The sequence below is a fragment of the Balaenoptera physalus genome (assembly GCF_965194825.1).
Source record: "Balaenoptera physalus genome assembly, chromosome: 5".
In the NCBI taxonomy this organism is placed as follows: domain Eukaryota; kingdom Metazoa; phylum Chordata; class Mammalia; order Artiodactyla; family Balaenopteridae; genus Balaenoptera; species Balaenoptera physalus.
The window spans coordinates 128,213,492-128,237,639 of NC_138884.1; the positions used below are offsets into that span (position 1 = coordinate 128,213,492).

General features: G+C 35.1%; 1 protein-coding gene across 2 annotated transcripts in view; it reads right to left on the reverse strand.

Moving 5' to 3' along the window:
- Window positions 1-24,148, reverse strand: part of PRSS12 (serine protease 12) — a 72,354-nt gene that overhangs the window by 12,129 nt on the left and 36,077 nt on the right. The window contains exons 7-12 of one of the 2 annotated variants that reach the window (XM_082462817.1): window positions 22,751-22,947; window positions 18,382-18,523; window positions 8,541-8,746; window positions 4,876-4,954; window positions 4,031-4,153; window positions 456-3,561 (exon numbers count right to left, since the gene is read on the reverse strand). In XM_082462817.1, the coding sequence (XP_082318943.1) occupies window positions 3,417-3,561; window positions 4,031-4,153; window positions 4,876-4,954; window positions 8,541-8,746; window positions 18,382-18,523; window positions 22,751-22,947 (892 nt within the window). In that variant the 3' untranslated portion in view covers window positions 456-3,416. Of the gene's footprint in view, window positions 1-455; window positions 3,562-4,030; window positions 4,154-4,875; window positions 4,955-8,540; window positions 8,747-18,381; window positions 18,524-22,750; window positions 22,948-24,148 lie in introns of those variants that run through there. The other variant, XM_082462816.1, reaches the window with a different exon arrangement.

A 24,148-nucleotide genomic window follows, 5' to 3' on the forward strand; every position in this document is an offset into this window, starting at 1 on the left:
CCAAGACAGGCTTCTCCAGTTTCTCTGCAGTTTCCTACCTCGTTTTTCTCCACTAGTCAGTGGGATAAAATCATCCTGAATTCTCTACTTTTGCTCATAATAATCTTTGATTCCTTTTTGTGAACCCCAACATAATAATAGACAACATTCATTTTGAATTTTACAGTTTATAGAATACTTTCACATACTTTGCAGATCATTTGTTCCTCACTGTAGAACGTTATTGCCTTCATTTTACAGATGAGAAAATTGAGGCTCCCAGAGGTTAAAATAATCTCCACAAAGTGAAACAATTAACAGTTGGAGGAGCTGGAACTGTAACCTTGGTCTTGACGGCCAGATCCAAGTCGCTGGTTACACAGTACCAAGTTCTACTGATTTCTATCAGGGTCTCTACCTTCTCTCCCTCCTTTTCTTTTCTACCTTCTATCTTTATTACAATAGCCTTATATGCAAATATTTTTCATATAATTTGAAGCTTGTTCACAGACCCCTAGATTAATAACTTTGCTTCCCCCCGCCACCCCAGATCTATCCCATACATCTCCTAAAACTCCTCTTTGATCATATTTCAAGGCTCAAAAACCTTTAGTGGTTTCCCACTGCCTAGTGAATGAAACAGAGATTCAGTACCCTGGCATTCCAGACCTTTCCTGCTTCTTTACTGTAAGTCCGCTATACAAATTCCAGATCCACGATCCTAATAACTGGCATCCTTCAAATATGTTTTATGCTTTCTTTCTCACCACTGTGCTCTCAACACGAAACGTTATCTACCTCCAGCCTCTACCAATACACGAATCCAGCCTCTCTGCTTGAACAGACTTTGTAACAGAACTCACTCCTCCCACATACAGCCCATCCCAGCTTTGTCTTGTGTTAAAGAAATAAAAAGGAAACAACAGACCTCTTTCCTATGTTAAAATGAAAATTACCTCCCATTAGCATTTGTGGAATTTGAAGTAACAGGTAATGAATTTAATCTGATTCCACACACTCTCCCCTTTCTGCTTGCCTTCCTTAGTGCACCATGTCACTTTTTCAGAGGATGGCACTCGGAACTGAGCACAGTTCTCTCTGTTTGATAGCGACAGTGCTTTTGCCCCCAACAACAGCTTGAGCACAGGACGGAAGAGCAAGCATCTTGTTGTGTTGGCACTGTCCTGTCAGGGCTGCCCAAGGCTGATTAACTTTGTGGGCAACCACATGGCATCACTGACTCTATTAAGGTTGCAGGATGCTAAAACCCATAAGGTCTTTTTCACGTGTGCTGCATTCAAGCCAGGTTTCCTGAACTAAAGGCAGCATTTTACTTCCTCTTTATTCCACATTACTTTTTATTAGAATCACCCTACCAATATTCTTTGCCACCATGGATCCTATCTTCTAACATATTACGTGTCCCTCCCAATCTCCTGGCATCAAAAAATATGATTAATTTATCATCAGTGTCCTGTTTCAGTTTAGTGATTAATATGTTGAATAGGGCAAGGATAAGTATCCTGTTAACTCCATTATATTCTTCCTCATAATCAGTCTTCAAAAGTCCAGACCACATTCTATTCTATCCAGGAGCAAGAGGGTCTTAACATTTAATGTTCATGAGAATCATCAAAGATGCTTGATAAAAATGTAAACTCCTGGGTCTTAGCTCCAAAGATTCAGTAGATCTGGGATAGGGGCCCAGAAATCTAGATTTTTAATAAGCTGAATGTATTGGGTTGGCCAAAAGGTTCATTCGGGGTTTCCTGTAACATCTTACAGAAACACCCAAACGAACTTTTTGGCCAACCCAATACCTAATATTGTGGTGAAAAGACCACACTTTTAAAATGGTGCTCTAAACTTTTTTTGATCCTATATGTCTCCCTCCTCTGGGTTCCTATAGCTGCATTAAAAACTCATGGTACCAAGGGTCCTATCCGTCTTACCCTCCAAGATATTTCTAGCGCATGGCACATTCCTGGGAACATTACAGGCTCAATAACTTTTTGTTAAGTTAATAAATGAATATTTATTGTCTGTGCCATTCATGTAACACAGGACTATATTAAACCCACTGGTATATAGGTGAACTCTCAAACTCAATTATTACTGCAGAAATGACAAAGGCTATGTAAAATACAGATTTGTGTCTTCTGCATCACCTTGAACATGGAATATTACTCCATAATACTTATCAAAATAGATAAGAGGAAGTGAATAGAGATTCTAGAAACAAAGATACATGAGAACTTGGCAAACAACACAGTTGACATAAATCAGCTGGTAAAGAATGGAATGTTTAATTTTAAAAAGTACTGGGAAAACTAACTATCCATAAAGAAAAATATAAAATTAGGTCCCTTCCTTATACCGTATACCATACACACACACACAAAAACTGTAAACAGATTAAAAATCTAAATAGGAAAAGCAAAATTGTAAATTTTTTTTGTAAAAAACTACTATCTTCATATGGGGCTAAAGAAGAATTTTTAAAATAAGATATACAAAGCTTTTATACGACTTTAAAAAATGACACATTTAAATATATTAAAATTAAAACATCTTCATAAGAAAAAGACCTTAAACTAGTGAAAGGACATGCCCCAGATTGAGAAAAGTTATTCATAACACATAATAACAAAGATTCTGTACAAAGAATATATCCAAAAAAATGTTTAAATCAATTACAAAAGACAATCGAATAGAAAAATAAGCAAAGGATGTGACCAAATAATTCATGACAGAGGAAGACACTAATCAGGAAAATAGAATTAAAAAGAAATCCAAAAACTCTAAGACTGGCAAAAATTGAAAATGTTGATGGTATCAAGTTGGGGTAGGGATGTGAGGAAACAGGAACTTACACATTGCTCTGATATAAACTGATACAGTTACTTTAGAACGTAAGTTAGTAGTGTCTAGTAAAATTGAATGGCACCCATACTCCAGGACCCAGCACAATGCTCCCACATGGCTGTACCAGTGAGACATGTAATGGATATCTAATGCAACATTGTTGTTTAATAATGAAAGAATGGAAACCACCTAACTAACCACCAGTAGGAGAATAAGTAAACTGAGGTTGGTTTCGTCTTACAATAGGAGTTAACACTCATATGGCAGTTAAAATCTACATGGATGGATTGTAAATACACAATGAGGCCATATATTTTCACAGATGAAAAAATACAAAACAAATTTTTGGTTGTAACAATTTTTCAACACTATGGTACATGTTTTACTTAAAACATTTTATGAGTATTTTTAAGTACACAGAATAATGAAACCCCTTGTACTCATCACCTTGATTCAATAACTATCAAAATTTGCTAAGCAATGGTATACATCTTTAAACACTAAAATTCATGCTGAGGTAATGGCCATTAGCCAGGGCCCACAAAAGAGCACAGGACAAGGAGAAAGGACCACTAGGTTCTAGTGCAGGTGCTGTCACCATAAGCAGTGTGACTCTGGCACGCTGAATCTCTCTGCATGGCTTCCCCTCTGAACTGGGAAAACTTCAGATTGGGCTGATAAAATTCCTGGGACAAACGGAAATAATCAGGATGCAACCTGACAGGTACAAATAGAGAAATCTAAAAGACACAGAACAGCAAGAAGACCCAAAGGTTCTAAAATTCAAATCAAAACACCAAGTCAAAACACTAAACCTGGACTCCCTATTCCTTACCATTCATAATCAAATAATCTGAGGTCTCTTCTAGCGATATGGGGATATGATTTCATCCTCAGATATGTCCTTGGGGGAAGCACTAACACAGCTGCCTCCCCTTCAAAAACCGATCTTGTCTTCTCATTAACTCTAGAGTTTGCTTTAACACCAGGTAGCAAGTAACTTCCTGAGAGCTCTGTTTGCTCCTGATGTTACCCCCTCACTTCCACAGTGCCGCTGGTGGAGACAAGGAAGGCCTATAGCCTGGCTCTGACATCCCAAGTTTCTAGCACGCTGTAGAGCAGGAAGGGATTGGAAGAGCTGGCAAATAAGAGCCACACCGAGTTGTTTGGAAAGGCGGACACATACCTCTTGAAGCAGTGTGCTGCTGTAAGGACCCAGCAGCTACTCAGGAGTGTGGCCCCGCAAAGGAGTCTGCCGTCTCCATGGGATGACTTGAGCCGGAGGGACACTTGCCAAGGCCAACCACCCCTAAGAAGAAAGTAAGCCACTCATCAATATCCATAAAAGGCCGAAAGGCAAGGACAGTCATCCAGCAAAACAAGGACTTAGAAGGCTTGCAGGTGGGAGGAAAGAAGTAAAAAGGGGACTCTAGGATGTAGACTCCTTTCCTACTTTGAGAATGAATATTCCTACAATTTTGAGCAGACCATCCCGAAGACTTGCCTATAGCGTCTGTATGCATCCCACCAAATTCTGACGTTCTTGGAAACAATCTATGTCTTCTTTATATTTCATGATTTGAAGCATATTTTCTCCCTCACCTAAGCAGCCTGAAGAAGTTGTTTTTTGTTTTGGCTTCTGAAATCTTAGTTCCCCGACCAGGGATTGAACCCAGGCCACGGCAGAGAAAGCGCTGAGTCCTAACCACTGGACCGCCAGGGAGTTCCCCGGGAGAAGTATTTAATAAGCAAAGCACTGGTTTTCCACTAGTAAATTCAACAAATAAAAAAATTATATTAAAATGAGTCAAGTCCAAAACAAATATATTCTAAATTAAACGAATTTGTAGTTATACATTTTTTTCAGATTTCCTGTTAAATTAGTTTGTTTCTGCCACATAACTTTTCAGCAACCCATCTATCTCATAAATCAGGGGATAGTGATTTGAAGAACACGGTCTATATAAAGTGAATATAAGTCAAAGGACAGTGAAATTATCAGTGTAATCTGTATTTGAAGAACCTTTTTACCTTAAAGAATTTTTCCCACCAATGATCCGCTTCTGCCGACGGTGCAGTAATCTCAAACCACAAACAGATGAGAGAGACTCTGAAGCAGAAAGAGATTTTTAATTAAACTATCATATTGCTGATAGTGGGGTAAAGACACAAGTGACACATTCCCCTGATGCTTCTTCCTCTGTTTTAAAGTGCTTTTTCTCTTCAAATTGTAGGCTATTTTTCTTATAAGAAAAATTAAAATTTTTTTAAAATTTATTTATTTTATTTATATAAATTATTTATTTTTGGCTGCATTGGGTCTTCATTGCTGCACATGGGCTTTCTGTAGTTGCGGCGAGCAGGGGCTATCGTTGCAGGCTTCTCATTGCGGTGGCTTCTCTTGTTGCGGAGCGTGGGCTCTAGGCACGCAGGCTTCAGTAGTTATGGCTCGTGGGCTCAGTAGTTGTGGCACATGGGCTTAGTTGCTCCGCAGCATGTGGGATCTTCCCGGACCAGGGATCGAACCTGTGTCCCCTGCATTGGCAGGCGGATTCTTAACCACTGTGCCACCAGGGAAGTCCTATCTTATAATAAAAATTGAAAGTTGTTTTCTCATGTAACCAAGGCAACAATAATTCACAAGTAGACAAGGAACTTTATGAGGTTTCCTACAATCAGCTCTGAAGAGGTTTCACAGGCTGCTGAATGATTTGGCCCTGTCTAGTACATCATCCTTGTGGTACCCACATCTCCTCCTCTGCTGATTATAGAGATTGTTCGGGAGTTCAGAAATATTATATGAGAGAACTACAAAAGGCAACAATGCTCTGAATTATTTGATTTTCACAGACAACACTCTTCCAAGCCACATACACAAATATAACTCATAAGAGCAAAGCACATTCCCAGGATGAAATTCTGACATAAATTTACATTTACTCATATAGCATGTTAATATATGGAAAGGATTTACTAAGCCAATTTAAGTGGCAAATTGTATTTAAGGATATATATAGTCAAACTTCTCAAGATAACAGATTTCGGGCTTCCCTGGTGGCGCAGTGGTTGAGAATCCGCCTGCTAATGCAGGGGACACAGGTTCGAGCCCTGGTCTGGGAGGATCCCACATGCCGCGGAGCAACTGGGCCTGTGAGCCACAACTACTGAGCCTGCGCGTCTGGAGTCTGTGCTCCGCAACGAGAGGCAGCGACAGTGAGAGGCCTGTGCACCGCGATGAAGAGTGGTCCCCACTCGCCGCAACTGGAGAAAGCCCTCGCACAGAAACGAAGACTCAACACAGCCAAAAATAAATAAATAAATAAATTTATTTATTTTTAAAAAAAAAGATAGATTTCTGTCAAGAGCATAAAAAAAAAGAGTTAAACTAAAAATGTATGAAAAGGTAGTGTATAAAAGAAGAGTAAATAAACTATGACTAGCTTTAAAAATAATTTTAGAAAGTAGGAGAATCTATATGGGGATACGCTGTTTCTTTGGTTAAGTACACGTGTATAAAGTATAGATATATACTGTTTTTCTATCTGTGTAAGAAGAGAAGGGTAGGAATTGTGCCAAGACCATGAAAGTCTAGTCAGCACTAATGTTCCTCCATAATAACCAGGTAGAAGGGAGCCCAATATGGAATCAGCACTAGTTATTTCTTCATGGAGAGAGAGGTTCAACAATGTGTACCAAGATCATTAATTTGTCAAAGGATCTCAGAGACATGCTGTCAAACCTTAATCCTCATCTCTTAGGATATGAGTCCTCTATATGACACTGCAAATTATAAGATACCAGAAGAACAGAAGTTTCCAGTAATGTTCCAAGTCAGGTCAATGTATATAATGCCATGACAAGCAATGATGTAATACTAAGCAAGCAAAACTGGAAGTTTACATCATTCTGGGGCAAAGAACCAGATTGCAAGAAAGTAAAATCTATTTAAAGCCATAAAACCCACTATTATAAAAAAATTATAAAGTAAAATGAAATTCATTTATAAACGGATCCCATCAGATGACCAATAACCAATGGCTTGGGTTTGAATCACCTTATAGAATTTATTAGGTCTTGAGCCTCCACACAAAGTCAACAGGTTAATAATAAACCAGATTCAGTAATCCAGCTGGTCTAAGATGAAATTTTTTTATTTCAGATATGGTAGCATTAAGACCATGGAAAGGTATCAAAATAAGCAGTGCTACACCTTTGGAAGGCATTAAAACAAATGTATTAATAATGAAGAAATAAATATGGTATTTGATATTTTAAAATAGGTTTACATAGAAATATGGTAGAACATTTTACAATTACTGAATTTTTATGCTTTTCTGTTGCTTAAGAAATTGTCCATAATCCAAAGAATTAATTATGTTCACTTTGTAACTGCAGTTTAAATTATTGGAGGGAATTTAATAAATTAAATTATAGTCAATACTTAGGAAAAATTGGCTTACCAAATCATATTTATTTCAGGTAATATATATGTGTGTATATATATAATATATATATATATATATATATATAAAACAAAGCACAAAGGGTTATAAATATTCTTCTACACACTCAAAAGACCCTCAGATAGTGAAGAATCATATTAACAACATCCAATTTATTTATTGCATTGTCTTTAATGGTTATTAAAAGATGTTAGAAAAAGAGAATGCTCAGATATAGATGCACTTGATTTTAAGAAAATCTTAAGTATCAAAACCATGGATTCTTAATCCACATAAATAAATGACTGTTCTTTTCATAAAACATAACCATAGTTTTCTCCAAAAGAGCTAGTTTTCCCCCTTAATTCATTTAAAGCAGTATTTGTTTCATAAAAATTAAACTCAGAGCTTTTAAGAACTCTTCTATTTATATATGTATGACACATCCATTACTGTATTATACTAGAAGATTACTTCTCATTGTCCTTACAACTTTATTTTTATTTAAATTTTATTTATTTATTTATTTGGTTGTGCCGGGTCTTAGCTGCGGCAGGCGGTCTCCTTAGTTGCAGCTCACGGGCTCCCTAATTGCAGCAGGCGGGCTCCTCAGCTGCAGCTCGCAGACTCCTTAGTTGCGGCATGCGAACTCTTACTTGCAGCATGCATGTGGGATCTAGTTCACTGACCAGGGATCGAACCCAGGCCCCCCACATTGGGAGCGCAGAGTTCCATCCACTGCGCCACCAGGGAAGTCCCCCCTTACATTTTTAAATTTCAGAGAGTAGAATCTACAAAAGATAATTTTCTTTTTGCAATTAATTTTAAAAATTATCCCTGCTGTTTAAGATATTAATAAGAGTGGAAGAAGTGCCCTTCTCTGATTCATCTTTAAATTTTCATTTCTTCTTTTTATGAAGCAAATATAAATTCTGAATCTTCAAGAATACCAGCAAGTTTGATAGTTTTATTACAACCAGAGAAGGAACGGTTAGAAATGGCTAAGAATGTCAAAAGGGGACAATCTCAGAGATACAAAATCCTGTAAATCCACTCCTGCCCCTGAACCCTGCTCTCCCTTGTGAGTCCCATCCAGTAAAGTTTGTCAAGAACCACTGCCTCTAAATACTAGCAGAAGAACAAGGGATTGAGTATATTCTTATGGAGGGGAGTTTCATTATCAAAGTACTGCTTAGAATAATGAAGTGTGGCTTAGTATTCTTTGACTTCTATAGGGCCCAGAAGGTGACTTACCTTTATTACTGTTACCTGATGCCTTCTTGCCAAAATAATCACAAATAACTCCTGCATCTTCACCGTGGCGGCAGTTGTGTCTTCCGATATCTTGTTTGATACAGTCAGCCAGGGACCTCTCATTTCCTGTGCACTTCACATTATCCATGTGGATGGGTCCTTTTCCTTCCCCAAAATAAGCCATGGTTCTTGCTCTGGCAGGACCCCTGGAAACAGAGCATTCTTGAGGATGTGGAGAATCCGTCAAACATACAATTGAATAAATCACAACATATACCCTCATTCAATTATATTTCTTAACTCATACATTAAAACACTTATTTCATGACTCTGTCAAAAAAACAAAAAAGCTTGAGAGGTAATAACTATACATTCTTTGTTTTCATATCTCAGAACTTCTTGATTACATCTTAGCTCCTACTAAGAAAGTCACATTTAATGGCATGTCAAAAATTTATGAAAAAAAAAAAAAAAATTTATGGTAGTCTTAAACTCTAGTTTAATCAGGAAAAAAAATCATCTCAAAATTTTCTACTCCCTTCCAGAGCATAATACTCTCTTAAAATTGGTATAGTAAGACTTCCCTGGTGGTGCAGGGCTTAAGAATCTGCCTGCCAATGCAGGGGACACGGGTTTGAGCCCTGGTCTGGGAAGATCCCACATACCGCGGAGCAACTAAGCCTATGCACCACAATTACTGAGCCTGTGCTCTAGAGCCTGCAAGCCACAACTCCTGAGCCTGCGTGCCACAACTACTGAAGCCTGCGCGCCTAGAGCCTGTGCTTCACAGCAAGAGAAGCCACCTCAATGAGAAGCCCGCACACCACAACGAAGAGTAGCCCCCGTTCACCGCAACTAGAGAAAGCCCGCATGCAGCAATGAAGACCCAACGCAGCCAAAAATAAATAAAAATTAATAAAAAAAGAAATTGGTATAGTACTTCCAAGAAAATTACGAGAATTAAATAATTACCTAGGGAGCTAAGAATTTTTAAAGCCTACTTTAGAAGTACAAAAGCACAATTTTTAACTGAGAAAGAGAACACCAGGAATCATGAATAGAAGGCAGACTTACTTTTGGTATATCACTTTTCTTTGGTTTCTGTTTTTTTAAATAATATATTACTTCTTTTTAAATATCCAAATACAAAATCTTTTTAGTGAAATATTTCAAACTAACACCATATTCAAAACTCAGTTCCTGCTAAATTAGTGACATAAGAACGGAAAAGTTTTAAAGTTTGAATTATAGGAAAATTATCCTTATAACCTCAAGTTAGGGAAAGACTTATTAAACAAGACACAGATGTATACCTTAAATTAAAAGATTGATAAATTCAACAAAAATTAAATTAAGAATGCCAGTTTACTAAAAATCACCCACAGGAAAGTGAAAAGATAAGTTTTAAAGTTGACGAATATACTTGCAATACATAAATATATATATATATATATATAATATATATATATATATATATATATATATATATATATATATATATATATATATATATATATGTTGGTGGATGCATTCTCTAATAGAGGGACATAGCATACAATATACAAATAACTCTCAAATTTCATTTTAAAATAAAAAACCAACAACCCAATAGAAAAACAGGCAAAAGACAGGTTTTAAATCAAAAGAAACTGTCTTATTAAAAATGACAATTTGGACCAGATTTCTAACATTAAAATATTCTACTTAGTTAAGATAAGGTTATTATATTTTCCTTATAGTTATGCAAGGAACTCAGGCAAAGTAGTTTACTGATATGAATTATCTGAGGAATTTGCTTGAATAATCCTCTTTCAGCAATGAGACCTGACCTCACATGCTTGTAGTTGGCAGTACACTCATTTCAGAAATATACCCCGTCATTTCTTCTGTACTGATAACGGCTACTCTGACATAAATTGCAAATAAAAATAAGATTTAACCCATTAGAAATGCTTACAGTCATGGAAGATCAAACAGGTAACTCTAAAGTTACTCTTTTTTGAATCTGAATCGACATTTCTTCAAAGAAGATATACTCATGTCCAACAAGCACATGAAAAGATGCTCAGCATCACTGATTATCAGGGAAATGCAAATCAAAACCACAGTGAGACGCCACTCACGCCTACTAAGATGGCCATTGTCAAAGAGATGGACAATAAAGAGTGTTGGTGAAAAAAATAAAGTTACTCTTTTTTAACATACAAAACTTTTAATAGTTGTATAAGTAATAAATGCTCATTGTATCAGGTTTGCAAAATAAAAGTATAAAAAAATATCAACAACACACTGCTAGCATTTGGTACACATTTATGGGGAAAATATTGCATACTAACTACAATTTTTAATGGTTAAAAAAATTCATTGTACAGATTAGTGGATCTCAAACTAAGTGCGTGAGTCTTATGCAGGTGGTTCTGCATCAAACTTTAGTGTAGAAAAAAACAGAATTCATTTCCCTATTGTTGCACATTTATTTTAAGAATTTTAGACTTTTTTATAATTATATACATCCTTATACATAAATCTTTGTGGGCAGCTTAGATTTCTTCCCAGAAGTGAAATTTTTATTCAACAGGTATAAACATTTTTTAAGATTCTGGATATGTGTTGCTGAATACAGAACAAATCTTTGGAAAGCAAGTTATGCATTTAAAATATGTATAATTAAAATGTAACCATTTAAAGAAAAGGTATTTTTCTGTTTTACTTTGCATATCACAGTTCTGATGTGTCTGGAGTTTATTTCTGTTTAGTATTAGTAAGGGATCTAGTTTTAGTTCTGTCGCTAAAGTAACTGTCCCAATAACTCTTCCTGCTGATTTAAAGGGCTTTTTTATTTACTTATTTATCATGCTTATAAGTACACAAGCCATTTCTTGGTCTTTATAGTTCAATAATTGGCTACACATTAGAATTACCTTTGGGTGCTTTTAAAATATAGCACCACCTGAACCCCACCTGATGTCAATTAAAGTAGAATTAAGACATCAAGTAAAATGGGAGTGGGTTGAGGCAGGGGTAATATTTTTTAAGTCCCAAAGTGATTTCAAGGCACAACCAAGGCTGTTAACCACTGCCGTAGTTGGTATCACTGACCTCTTTGCCTATTCCTGTGCCAATATCCCATGGATTTGATTTCAGATAAATTTGGAAGTCCCCCTCCTCAACCAACACACACACCAAGAAAAACAAAAGATTTTTATGAGGAAAGCATTTAATGTATAGATTAATTTCTATTTTGTCTTCCCATTCAGGGTTGTAGAGTATAACTTATGAAGTCTTCTAGCTTTTGTAAAGGTTTAGTTTTTTTCACACAGACCTCAATTCTTGTGAAGTTTATTCCTTGATTTTTATTTTCAGTTTTGTACTTTCTATAAATGAGAATTTTAAAAAATTTTCAATCTAGCATATAGGAACACTATTGCTTTTTAAAAAATATTTATACTTCATACTGTTAAATTAATAAACACTAGTTCTAGTGTCTTTCCAGTTGATTCTCTTGGGTTTTACAGGTGGACATCATATTATTCATATAACAATTCTGACTTTTTTTTCAATACCAATACCTCAATTCTTTTTTTTTTTTAAGAATAAATTTATTTACTTTATTTATTTATTTTTGGCTGCATTGGGTCTTCATTGCTGTGCACTGGCTTTCACTAGTTGTGGTGAGCAGGCGTACTCTTTGTTGTGGTGCGTCGGCTTCTCATTGTGGTGGCTTAGGCTCTAGGCACTTGGGCTTCAGTAGTTGTGGCACGCAGCCTTCAGTTGTTGTGGCTTGTGTGCTCTAGAGCGCAGGCTCAGTAGTTGTAGCACATGGGCTTAGTTGCTCCACGGCATGTGGGATCTTCCCGGACCAGGGCTCGAACCCATGTCCCCTGCATTGGCAGGCAGATTCTTAACCACTGCGCCACCAGAGAAGTCCCAATACCTCAATTCTTAATGATTAGTGGAAACTCCAGACAATACTGAGTCATTGCAGAAATAGCAGGCACCCTTATTTGTTCCTATTTCATGCTTGTTTGTGATATAAAGTTAAGGTAGTTTTATTTTATCCTCAGCTTCCTAAGAGATATGAGGAAGGAGTGTTGATTTTTATCATGTAACTTCTCAACATTATTAAGATGATCATATTTGTTTTCACTTATAGACAACAAACTAAAATACACTGATTGAATGCCTCAGTTGAACCACTCTCATAGTCTTACAGTAGACTCTCTTTGTGGGATATTGTTCTTTTAATACACTGCCGAATTAAATTTGTTAATGTTTTGTTTAGAATATTTAATGTAGATTCATGAGTTTTCTTTTGTGTATGTGTACTTATCTTGTCTAGTCTTGAAATCAAGTTATATTAGCCTCATAAAATGAATGGAAAGATTTTCATCATTTTTTTTTTTTTTTGCTCTACAATAATTTACATAACTCAGGAGTCATCTGTGTCTTAAAGATTGGTCAAAACTCTTGGTCAAAAAGTCAGAGTCACTTCTTCTGTCATCGTTAATTTATTTGGCTTTTCTAGATGCTCAACATCACTAATTATTAGAGAAATGCAAATCAAAACTACAGTGAGGTACCACCTCACACCAGTCAGAATGGCCATCATTAAAAAGTCTACAAATAACAAATGCTGGAGAGGGTGTGGAGAAAAGGGAACCCTCCTACACTGTTGGTGGGAATGTAAGTTGGTACAGCCGCTATGGAAAACAGTATGGAGGTTCCTCAGAAAACTAAAAATAGAATTACCATATGATCCAGCAATCCCACTCCTGGGCATATACCCGTACAAAATTATAATTCAAAGATATACATGCACCCCTATGTTCATAGCAGCACTGTTTGCAATAGCCAAAACATGGAAACAACCTAAATGTCCATCAACAGATGAATGGATAAAGAAGATGTGGTACATATATACAATGGAATACTACTCAGCCATAAAAAGAATGAAATAATGCCATTTGCAGCAACATGGATGCAACTAGAGGTTATCATACTAAGTGAAGTAAGTCAGAAAGAGAAAGACAAATATCATATGATATCACTTATATGTGGAATCTAAAATATGGCACAAATGAACCTATCTACAAAACAGAAACAGACTCACAGGCAAAGAGAACAGACTTGTGGTTCCCAAGGGGGAGGGCAGGGAGGGAGGGAGGGACTGGGAGTTTAGGATTAGCATATGTAAGCTATTATATATATGATGGATAAACAACAAGGTCCTACTGTATAGCACAGGGAACTATATACAATCTCCTGGGAAAAACCATAATGGAAAAGAATATAAAAGAAAAGAATATCTCTATGTGTATCACTGAGTCACTGTGCTGCACAGCAGAGATTTACACAACATTGTAAATCAACTACACTTCAATTTTAAAAAAAAAATTGGGCTTTCTATCTTTTGTATCAATTTTGATAATTATATTTTTGTTGAAAATGTACAGTTGCCTAGATAATTGTTCATTTCATCTAGATTTCCAAATTCATTAGCTAAAAGTAGTTCATAGTATTCTACAATTTTTAACCCTCTGTGTATCTGTGCTTATATTCCTTTTTTCTAATGTTTACTTGTATTCTCTCCTTTTTCTTAATCAGAATTGTCAGGAATTATTTTATTAATCTTTTTAAAAAATGGAAATAATTGCTGATATGTACATGTGTCATGTAGAGCAACTTAAAATTCAAATAGGAATACTTTGAAGAAACTTAAAAACTAATAGCATCCTGAAACTAATATCCCAGATGATTCCCAGCAGTTTTGGGTGTGAGGATGAGTAGAGGTAGAAGGTAAATAACAGTATGCTAAATCTCTTGATGTTTTTCAGGAAGGGGAAGTTACAAATAATTTTTGAAATTGGTAAGAAAATATGCCAGTATGTTTGCTAAAAATTTTTTCAAATTTCTAGTAAAACAACAAGAATGCTGAAATTCCAGACAACTAGAGAAAGGAAAGAAAGAAAACTGGATTGCCTGCAAATCAAAAAACCGAAGATTACACAAAGAACAGACAATAAAGCATGATAAATAGCATAAAAGTAGATGACAGGTGGAAGTAAACATGTAGAAAATAAAATTAGACTCATTAAATAAAACAAAAGGATGATTCCTTAGCAATTTACCAATCAATGCACAAACTAAAGAGAATGCACCATTTTAGATATATCAACAAGTAGAATTAGAGAACATTTTAACTAATGAAAGTACATAATTAAAGACATTTTCAATGATATAGTGAAATCTAATAAATTTTTCTTTGACTTTTAAAAAAATAATTAAGGACTGTGTCACCTACAGAGACTTCTCACTGGACTACAAGCATGCAGTAATTCATAGCTAAGAATTCCGATGAGACAATAGGCTCTAATACATTAGTCTTTAAACTGAGTATCAAGTGCTCCTGGGAGTAGGTGATGACTTTCCAAGGGATATAAGGACTTTATGGGAACTGATATGCAGATCATCAAAATCCACGTGTATTCTCTCCTAAAACTGGTCTTGCTAAAGTCAAGGTCAACTTCTCTTTCAAAATTTCTCTTTTCCCACTGAGCAAAACAAAGGCATGTCTTTCACTCATTCCAAATCCAATCACAGTGCATTGCTCCAAGATTTAAAAGACTCTAAAGTGGCCAAAAGAACAATTCAAAATAAATTTTATCCAGGACCAAAAACCCAACCCATCAGTCTAGGAAATGGAAGCTTTGGTCAACTTTTCTTTCCTATGTTTAATACTTATTTATCAAAATTTATTTTTTGTTGTTGTTGTTTTTAATTAGTTGTGTACTAGAAATCATAAAATCCTGAGAGGAACTTGTTAGAAGAATTTAATTTCTCTCTTTCTCGCTCTCTCCATGTGTGTACAAACACACACATTTTTAAAAACACAGGACATTAGGATTCTGTGGGGAAAGAAAATTTAAACTACAATTTCAAGGAGAAAAAGAAACTATGTAAAATTTGTGAAGGTCAAAAAAGAGCTTGCTCATGTGTTTTTTAAATGAATGACAGAGTATCAAAGCACTATATTTATATTTTATTGGATATAATTAAGAGTAAAGTAACTGTTCTATTTTTAAATGTCATATACAAATATGCCAGAAATTAAATCCTTTGCAGCTATTTAAATGTAAGATAAAAATTAGATATACTTAACTTTAGGTCTCTACTAAGACAATAGGGGTACATCATTTTTTAAATTCTTTTAAGGGATACTACTCTAATAAATACACAGTTCAAAAACAATGTCATATTGAAATATATGCTAATGGATTCACACAAAGTTCAAATAGAATGGAATTTCCATCATGGCTATTTAGTCTTTCTTAACGAGGCTAACTGATAGCAACACATTCCACATTCAACCCTCTAAAAACAATGTGCTCATATGCTAGACTTTGTCAGACATTATGTAATACATCATTAAAGAGTGCCTTTTACTTTCTGTTCACTCTAAGCATATCTATATTAGTTACCATTCACGTTCCTGGTTTTTGTTACTTCATTTCTGTTTCTCCCATTATGAAAAAGCTTTCTAATGCTATTTTGATTCTCAGTGTTTCCAAGGACTAATCCTCAAGTGTGATATAGCTGGCTGGGGGACAGGTCTCTGGAATTCTTATTAATAAAACTCAAGCCTTTTGACAGTTTCAAAGTTTTCTGGATTGACTTCTACAAAGAAATTGCTTTATTAAAGACTTTTATTAATTCGAAGTAACATGGGGAAAAAAACTTTTATTAATTTGAAGTAACATTCTGTTCTAATCACATACCTATTTACAATTATATATATGTTTTATATGAAATTCCATCTCCCCTTGGTGAAAAATTATAAAAACGTTCAAGTATATTTAGATTGATCAAATATCGAAATGATTTTCTTTTAAATACTATTTGATGGCAAATTGTAGCTTGTGCACTAGAAGATGTCTATCCAATTTGTCATAGTTACATTAAATTACTGAATTATGTGTTAAGAGGCTTTATTTTAAAAATAATTATGAAGTATGATCTTCCTTCAATGCTTTTCTTGATAATTGTTACAGAAATAGTATTGAAAATTGCTACAAACTTTGTTCACTTAATCTAGATTGCTCTTACCTAAATTCACCATTTGAGTTGAATGCAAAATGGACTAAATGATAAGTAAAAAGCAATGAAAAATTTAGAAAGAAATCAAAGTGAAAATGTATTGATGAATATTCTTACAAATTTTTTTCTCCTTAAACATGACTTAGACACACAATTCAAGGATCAAATTTGACTTTTTCTTTCATATTTTCCTTCATATTTCCAAAGGTAACACTAGGTTTCTTGGATCACCTCTACCAAAAAAATAAAAGTAAGCCAAAAAACCAGTCTCAAGCAGTATATACTTTAATGGCTGATTTTAGGTAAGGAAATTCACTGGGCATGCAATGTAAGAACAATAATGTATATATGGAGAATGAAATGTTAGAAATGTAGTGAGCAAAGGAAACTTAAATAGTTGACTGAATTCATCTAGGCATCTAATGTAGATGCTTCCTCCCTTCCTCTACTACCCCATATTTTGAAAGCTGAAAATATGTCACACACCACCAATTTTGAATACTGAAAATCTATATTACAAATAATGGACCCACTGACCATAGGACAACTGGAATTGCAACTAGGTCCAAAACTGAACCGTAAATTGAAGTAGTATCTGAGTAACCAAAAACAAACTCTGACTTAAAACTTTAGGGAAAAAAAAAAAAATTTTTTTTTTGAACTTTTATCAAAATAGAAATAATTTTAAAAATAAAAATGTATTCTGCATAGGGATAACCAGTTAAATTGATCAATATTTAAGATACACATAGATGTGTAATTAAGGATATATTTTAAAATCCAAACCACTATTAGTAATCCAATATAAGCTAGGCAAATTATGTATATTAGCTTAAATTTTATGACCCTCTAAACTGTAACATGTTCCATATATTTGCAACTCCAAAATCAATCAGCCCTTTCACAGTCATTTGCAGACATGCGTAAAGTCTCAAAAAATTTGAGTTGCCCCGCTGAGGTCTCACAAGGAGATAAACTGCCTTTCTAGTTCAGCTCTCAAACTGGAAATAAGTGTCCTTTCTCACCTCATTTAGTGCCACATTTTTCGTGCTATAACTCATGCCTGAATGAAGCCCATTTAACACACTTATTTTCTCTGTAAGGAGTATCACAGCATTCCTTCATTCAAGAATGTTAGACAGCACTTCAGCAAAATTCTTGGGGACCATTTTAAACAGGGAAATCATCAACAAAAAGGTACAGAAATGGAAAAAAAAAAAAGCACTAGGAGACTGCAAAAAGGGCAGTCGTTTGCAAGCACAAGAGCTAAAACAAGAAGGCAGAACATGGCTTGGTTCAACCTCAGCTCTAGAAGTAATGGCTCAGTATTTTCTAACTCGATGTTCACAGTGACTTTACAGAATGTAACTACTGCAAATAACAAGAACCAACTGTAATTTCAGTAACAGTAGAATCCCTTATAAGGCTACTGTCTTACGACATAAATCACAGAGAAAAGGTTAACATCTTTGGCTGACAGAAGCAGTAGTATGAATAGTCAAGAGTTATTAGACTATTTGTTACTAGATAAAAGCTACATTTCTTAAGTAACATAATGTATATTTCTTGTGAGAAAATAGAAAATTTTAAAGAGACTCTACTTCGTATTTCTTTATAATTCTGAATCAAATAAGCATGCTGCCAGTATTTTCAATTGAATCATAGAAGTTAATCTTAGGCAAGAACAAGGATAAAAAATCAGAAATTTTCATCAGATGAACATCCCAAATAGTTAGGTTTTCCTTACTTGTAGCCAAGCTGTCGACAGATCACAGTTGCGTCCTTATCAGTCCACCCATCATCACAAATTGTTCCCCACTGGCCATGGATAAAAACCTCCACTCGTCCTTCTTTCTTATTTTCTCCATCCATCAGTCTGATTGGAAAACCTAAGTCATGATTCAAAAGTATTAGAAAAGCCAAAACAAGCAAACTGATACTAAAGCATGAGAGACTTTATAAAGTACTATTTGTTTGTAAAAGGAGCTAAAAATCAGCTGGGCAATGAGAGAGAGAGAGAGAGAGAAGAGAGGAGAGATACCAATTTTTAAAAAAACTGTATCTACTTCTGCAATATCTTCTGTAGCCTTGAAGTCAGAATGCTGATCTTGCTCAACTTTGTATTCCCAGCCCTTGGAGCGGTGCCTGGCATTATAGTGCAGAGAGTACACGTAATAGCTGTTTCTTGAATAAATGAATATATATCACTGTAAAATCGTGGATTATTTTATTACCACTAACTTTTACTTAGTAAAAGACATTAACTTGGAGTTGTTTTTGTTCTACATCTACTCACTTATCCATGAACACACCTAGAAATTTATATTCCAAAGCTAGGATTTTTAGGAAGGATTTTTAGATATACCCTTGCATGCATGAGTAACTTGAATGATGGAAGAGGAAAAAAAAAAAAAAGGCAAGCACAAGGACAATTTCTATCTCAGCCCTCCTATTTACTATGGATTCCAAAGGAAGGGCTTAAATCATAAAAATTAAGATGTAAAAGTTGAGAAACTGACCTCTAGCAAATTGGGATTTATCTAAATTATGCAAATAAAGTGGTTTATAGAGTCTTTCACACATCTCTATCAACACCAATAAATATGGTTTTATTTAATCAAAAGCCCTCACTATGGCTTGCATACTGCCAGGGGTTGAATTGTGAAGTCATTAGAGGGGGTTCTAATCCAATGTGTGCACAGAGATATACAGAAGGAAGACAGAGTGAAGAGACATAGGAGAAAATGGCCACCTGTAAGCCAAGGAGAGAGGTCTCGAACAGAACTTTCCCTCCCAGCCCTCAGAAGGACCCAACCTCTGTGGACAACCTCAGTTTTGGACTTCTAGATTCCAGAAGTGTGAGACAATAAAATATCTGTTGTTTAAGCCACCCAGTATGTGATACTTGATTACAGTAATATACATACTTTAAATTACCTAGTTACTAGAAGGGTCTCCAGCTTTGGGGACCCTAAGATTGACTGATAAGGATTTAGGGAATACCATCAGTGAAATTAGCAGAACCAAGGAGGTGAAGTAAGCAGCTAATGAACAGAGTATCATTCTATATGTGTTTAAACCAACATATGTAATCACTAGACAACATTTGTTAACTGAAGGAAAATACTGTTGGCAAGATGGACACATCCTACTTTGATTCCTCTGATTCTTCTTTGTTGCCCCCAGAGTTGCTGGCTCCCTAATTTCTGTCCCTGATCATACTTCATGGAACAGGCATCACAGTAGAATCAACACAGCAAAGTCAAAATCAACAAATGTTTGTGGAGTGCCTACTCTATGCACTGCTTACATTAGCTGAAAATCTTGGTGTTTTAGGTGTGTCACAAAACACAGTGTATTTGAAACTTAACATTTCTTATTGTATCTGAAATTTGGGGATTCTTTGCAAGAGGAGCAAGGCAAAAAAGTGATCCTCAACGAAAAAATTTAAACAGATGAAATTCTTAAATTTTTCAATTTTTACATTTTTTAGATCTTTGGTGCAAAATTAAGAAATCATATGTACATGGAATTAGACCTCCACATTCCACCCTAGTTGTTTTATGGGCAGCTTTTCACATACCATAAAAATAAAAATGATAAAGTGTTTTTAAAGCCTAAGTTGCATACTTTGTAAAAATAATAATACAATATTCTGAACCTAATTTTAGCCATCCATTTTATAAAATCATTGGATTTTCAATGCCTGAAGGGAAACTGAATGACAGAAGCCATTCTATCAATACCAACCCACCGCTTAAGTTCTATCTGTTATGGCAATAATAATATACATGTTTTATTTCTAAAATCTTAAATATAAAATGCTTGGGAAAACTAAACAGTCTGTGGGTATACAGCATCTTTAATTATATACCTCAAACTCTGATTACAGTAGAGTTTTCTTTATTTCAATTTTCCTGTAACACTGATTTAATACATTATCTTAAGAAAATAATATTTTTCCTAGAAAAAAAGATAAAATCTAGCATAAATGTAAATTAAAAATCAAACTTTGAGTAAGAGACACTCTCACTGTGAAAGAAATCTCTGCTAAGATTTAATACTCTAAACTTTAGAATTAAAGCAGTATTAAAATGAGAGATCTACATATTGACCATCCCACAAATTTCCCCCAATTCACATAGGCATTAACTGCATTCTTACTAAAATTACTTTTACTGACCTAGAATATTGCTTTTGAGCATTCCATCTACCACACACCCAAAATTAGAAAGTGTCTATTGAACTACTACTAATTTTGAGAAAAGTTTCATTCACATTTAAAGTTAAGGTCCACAAGTTACCCTTCAAATAGTTGAAAACTGTAATAGTCTAACAGCTCTTATCACAGTGCCAAGGAAGTAAAAAATCTCAGTTGCTTTTAAAATGATGTTGTTTATACCACTATTACATGATCTCCTTCTTTTTTCATTATGCAGTCCTTTTTGTTAAGTGGGAAAGTAATGATCTCTTTGGATGAATAAATGGTAATCTGATTCTATTCCAAAAGGATAATTTGGCTCAGATATAATGTCCTTTGGACAAATGAATGGTTAATAGACATATTACCAAAATTAGGACCAAAGAATTCATAATAATGATCCCATATTTTATTAATAATTATCACCCTCAGCTTTTTAAATTTTTAAAAAATATATCTATAATCCTAGAAAATTAAAGATTTTTAGGGGAACTGAAAGGATTAGATGTCCTAACTGTACGTGTATATTTAACCACACAGGTCTTCAGATAACTCAGATTATAGTATTTTGTATTTATAATATTTCATCACCTGGAACACTGATGGAATGTGCCTGAACATATCACTCCATGATCCAAATACCCGCTCTCTGGGGCTAAGAGGATCCAGTTCTAGCAAATAGGCTCTGTCTCCCCCAACCACATGCAATCATTCATCACATAATCCTGGGAGAATCATAAATCCTTTATAAGAAGAAAGGAGCAAGGGAAAAGAATAAACAAAAAGAAACAAAATTGAAAATATGACCCATAAGGGATGGGGTAAAAGGCTGTATTTCTACCTGGTACAATGCTAGATTAGTGCAGTGAGTCACTATGATCTCACAGGATAGAGTACAATGAGGAATCAACCACGTACTTTGACAAACTTAAGTATACAAAACAGTTAATACTGTGGGATTCAACACGTTCCATTATTTTATAATGTGAAGATTCCAGCTTCACGGTCTCAAAACAGGAGGATACAAAAAGGGCTGATTCAAGCCTGAGGTGAAACTTAAGAACCACCTGTGGTTATTTTAACATCTATGCACCAAAAAATACATGTATAGATACAAATAGAGCTATGGTAGAGTCCTGGCATGTCTTTTGAATATGTCCCTCTATATTTTTCATTCATATTTATTCTGCCCTCCTTGTTGGATGTTAAGTCTGTCAAGGATATATAGTTATTTGCTCTCTGCTCACAAAAGGACCTTCCTCTACAAATATTTAAGACTGTTAGATGAGCTAGGTACCTTTTATCCGACCGTAAGGCTGAAGAAATTTGGAACTAGGGAGTAATAAAGGACACTAATGGATTTTTAGTAACAGGGTATCTTAGAAAGATAGGTGGGCTATTTACTCCAATGAATCCACCTAGGAGCCCAGTGAGAAACTTGAAAGATCTAGGTTAGGACAGAGCAAAGGCTGGTTGGTAACCAATGATTGACAAGGCCTCAGGACTAAAGAAGAAATAAATCATGGAAGGTGGGAAAGAGAGCTATTGTTTTGTTCTGATTTATTTTTAATCCTTTCTCAAGTAGTTCATTAGAATTCAAGGTAAATGAGAAGCAGAATAGGTGACTAATCAGTTGGAGAATGGATATTGTGGCTTCTTTAATCCATCTTTCAGATACATGAGAAATTTAGGCTTACAGGTAAAGAAAAATTAGGAGTAGAAATTTATAACATTGGCAGAAAGACTCAAAAGACTATTTTTCTCTGAATGCAAATTATTAAAAATTAGAGCATTTGGGGAAACAGACAAAAAAAAAAAAAGCCAAAGATGAGAAATGCTTCACATTCCAGACCAGTGGATAGAGGTGCAGTGGCTACTGAAATACGGATACTCAAGAGCTGTGGCAGGACCTCACCCAGAGACAGTCTGTGTCCATCCCTACCAGGGTAGCAGGAGATAGCAACATCTTCCCAATGGCTGCAGTCATGCCTTCCCCAGGGTCTCCGAGAACACTGAAGGAAACTGGTTTCCTTTCCTGAGCAGTTGACATCATCCAACCATATGGGCCCTGTGCTTTCTTCAAAGTGGTTTGCAGAGGCTTGTTTGCCATATCTGTGGCAATAAAATAAACACTGTGCATAGAACTTTTGTCTCTTGTTTCAAGGAACCACAAAACATAAAACAAACCACCTAATTAAGCGGCATGACTTCAGAGGGTAAGTATTTGTTCTTTCTCCTATCTTGAGAACTCAGTTCTCAGACCAGTGTTCCGCTCCATCACATATTTTGATCATCTTAACAATGTTGGTTAACTAATCCACTAGTTAACCAACAATGTTTGGTTAACTAGTGGAAAATTAATCCTTTTTTCCCAACCATTCTTGTGTTTTGTCTACAATTTAACCCACCAACCAGAGAGAACGCAGACAAAGAGATAAACCTCAAATTCCTGACCATGGAAATAACACAGTGGACCAGAAAGTAAGAACGTGTGTCTTACATCAGCCTCTGAAGAGCCATCAAAGCCCATTTGATTTCATTAGCTTCTCTAGGCCTCTTTGGGATCCTCTCTTCCAAAATAAAAAGTGTGTATTAGTTCAGTGATTTCTCAAGGACCATTTCCAAACCATGATGAAACTTGGATTTCAGCCCATCAAAATCAGATTAATGACAATGTTCTTAGCTTTTCATAACGTTACATAAATCTGATTTCTAAGATTTTTATAAATTATATTTGTGTTTTAATTAACTTCATTTGTAACACTGCACTACAAAAAATCCTAAATGTATTAATAGAAATAGGAAAGATCTGCAAAATTTAAAATTGGTAACTAAGTCAGTCTCTACCTTCATTCATCCTCCCCTCAATTTTGTTTTCTTTTGTTCTGTAGAATACAAACAAACCTCCAGAAATTCCTGGGCTAAAAGATATTTGAAGTGTCTTTCAGTTCTCGGTCTATATAATTAAACTCTTACTCATAAATTTTATGTCAGTCACTTCCATCACTGAATGTTTTTATTATTTCTGTACTAAGAATATGAAGAGATCTTTCTGTTTGGAAGATGAATTTTCCTAATTGTTTCCCCATGAATTTTCCTAATTGTTTTACCATGCACTTATTTATTAAATTTATTTAACAAGATAAACATTTCAATAAATTAAAACAATGCAACTTTGAATGAGTCATTCTAAGACTTCTATTGTGCTGACTAATCAAATCTTAGATAGAAAAGTAATTATCCCGAATCCCATACTGCTATCACTTTCAACTTATACCATGTTTCCACAAAATGCATCAATCTGATTACCATC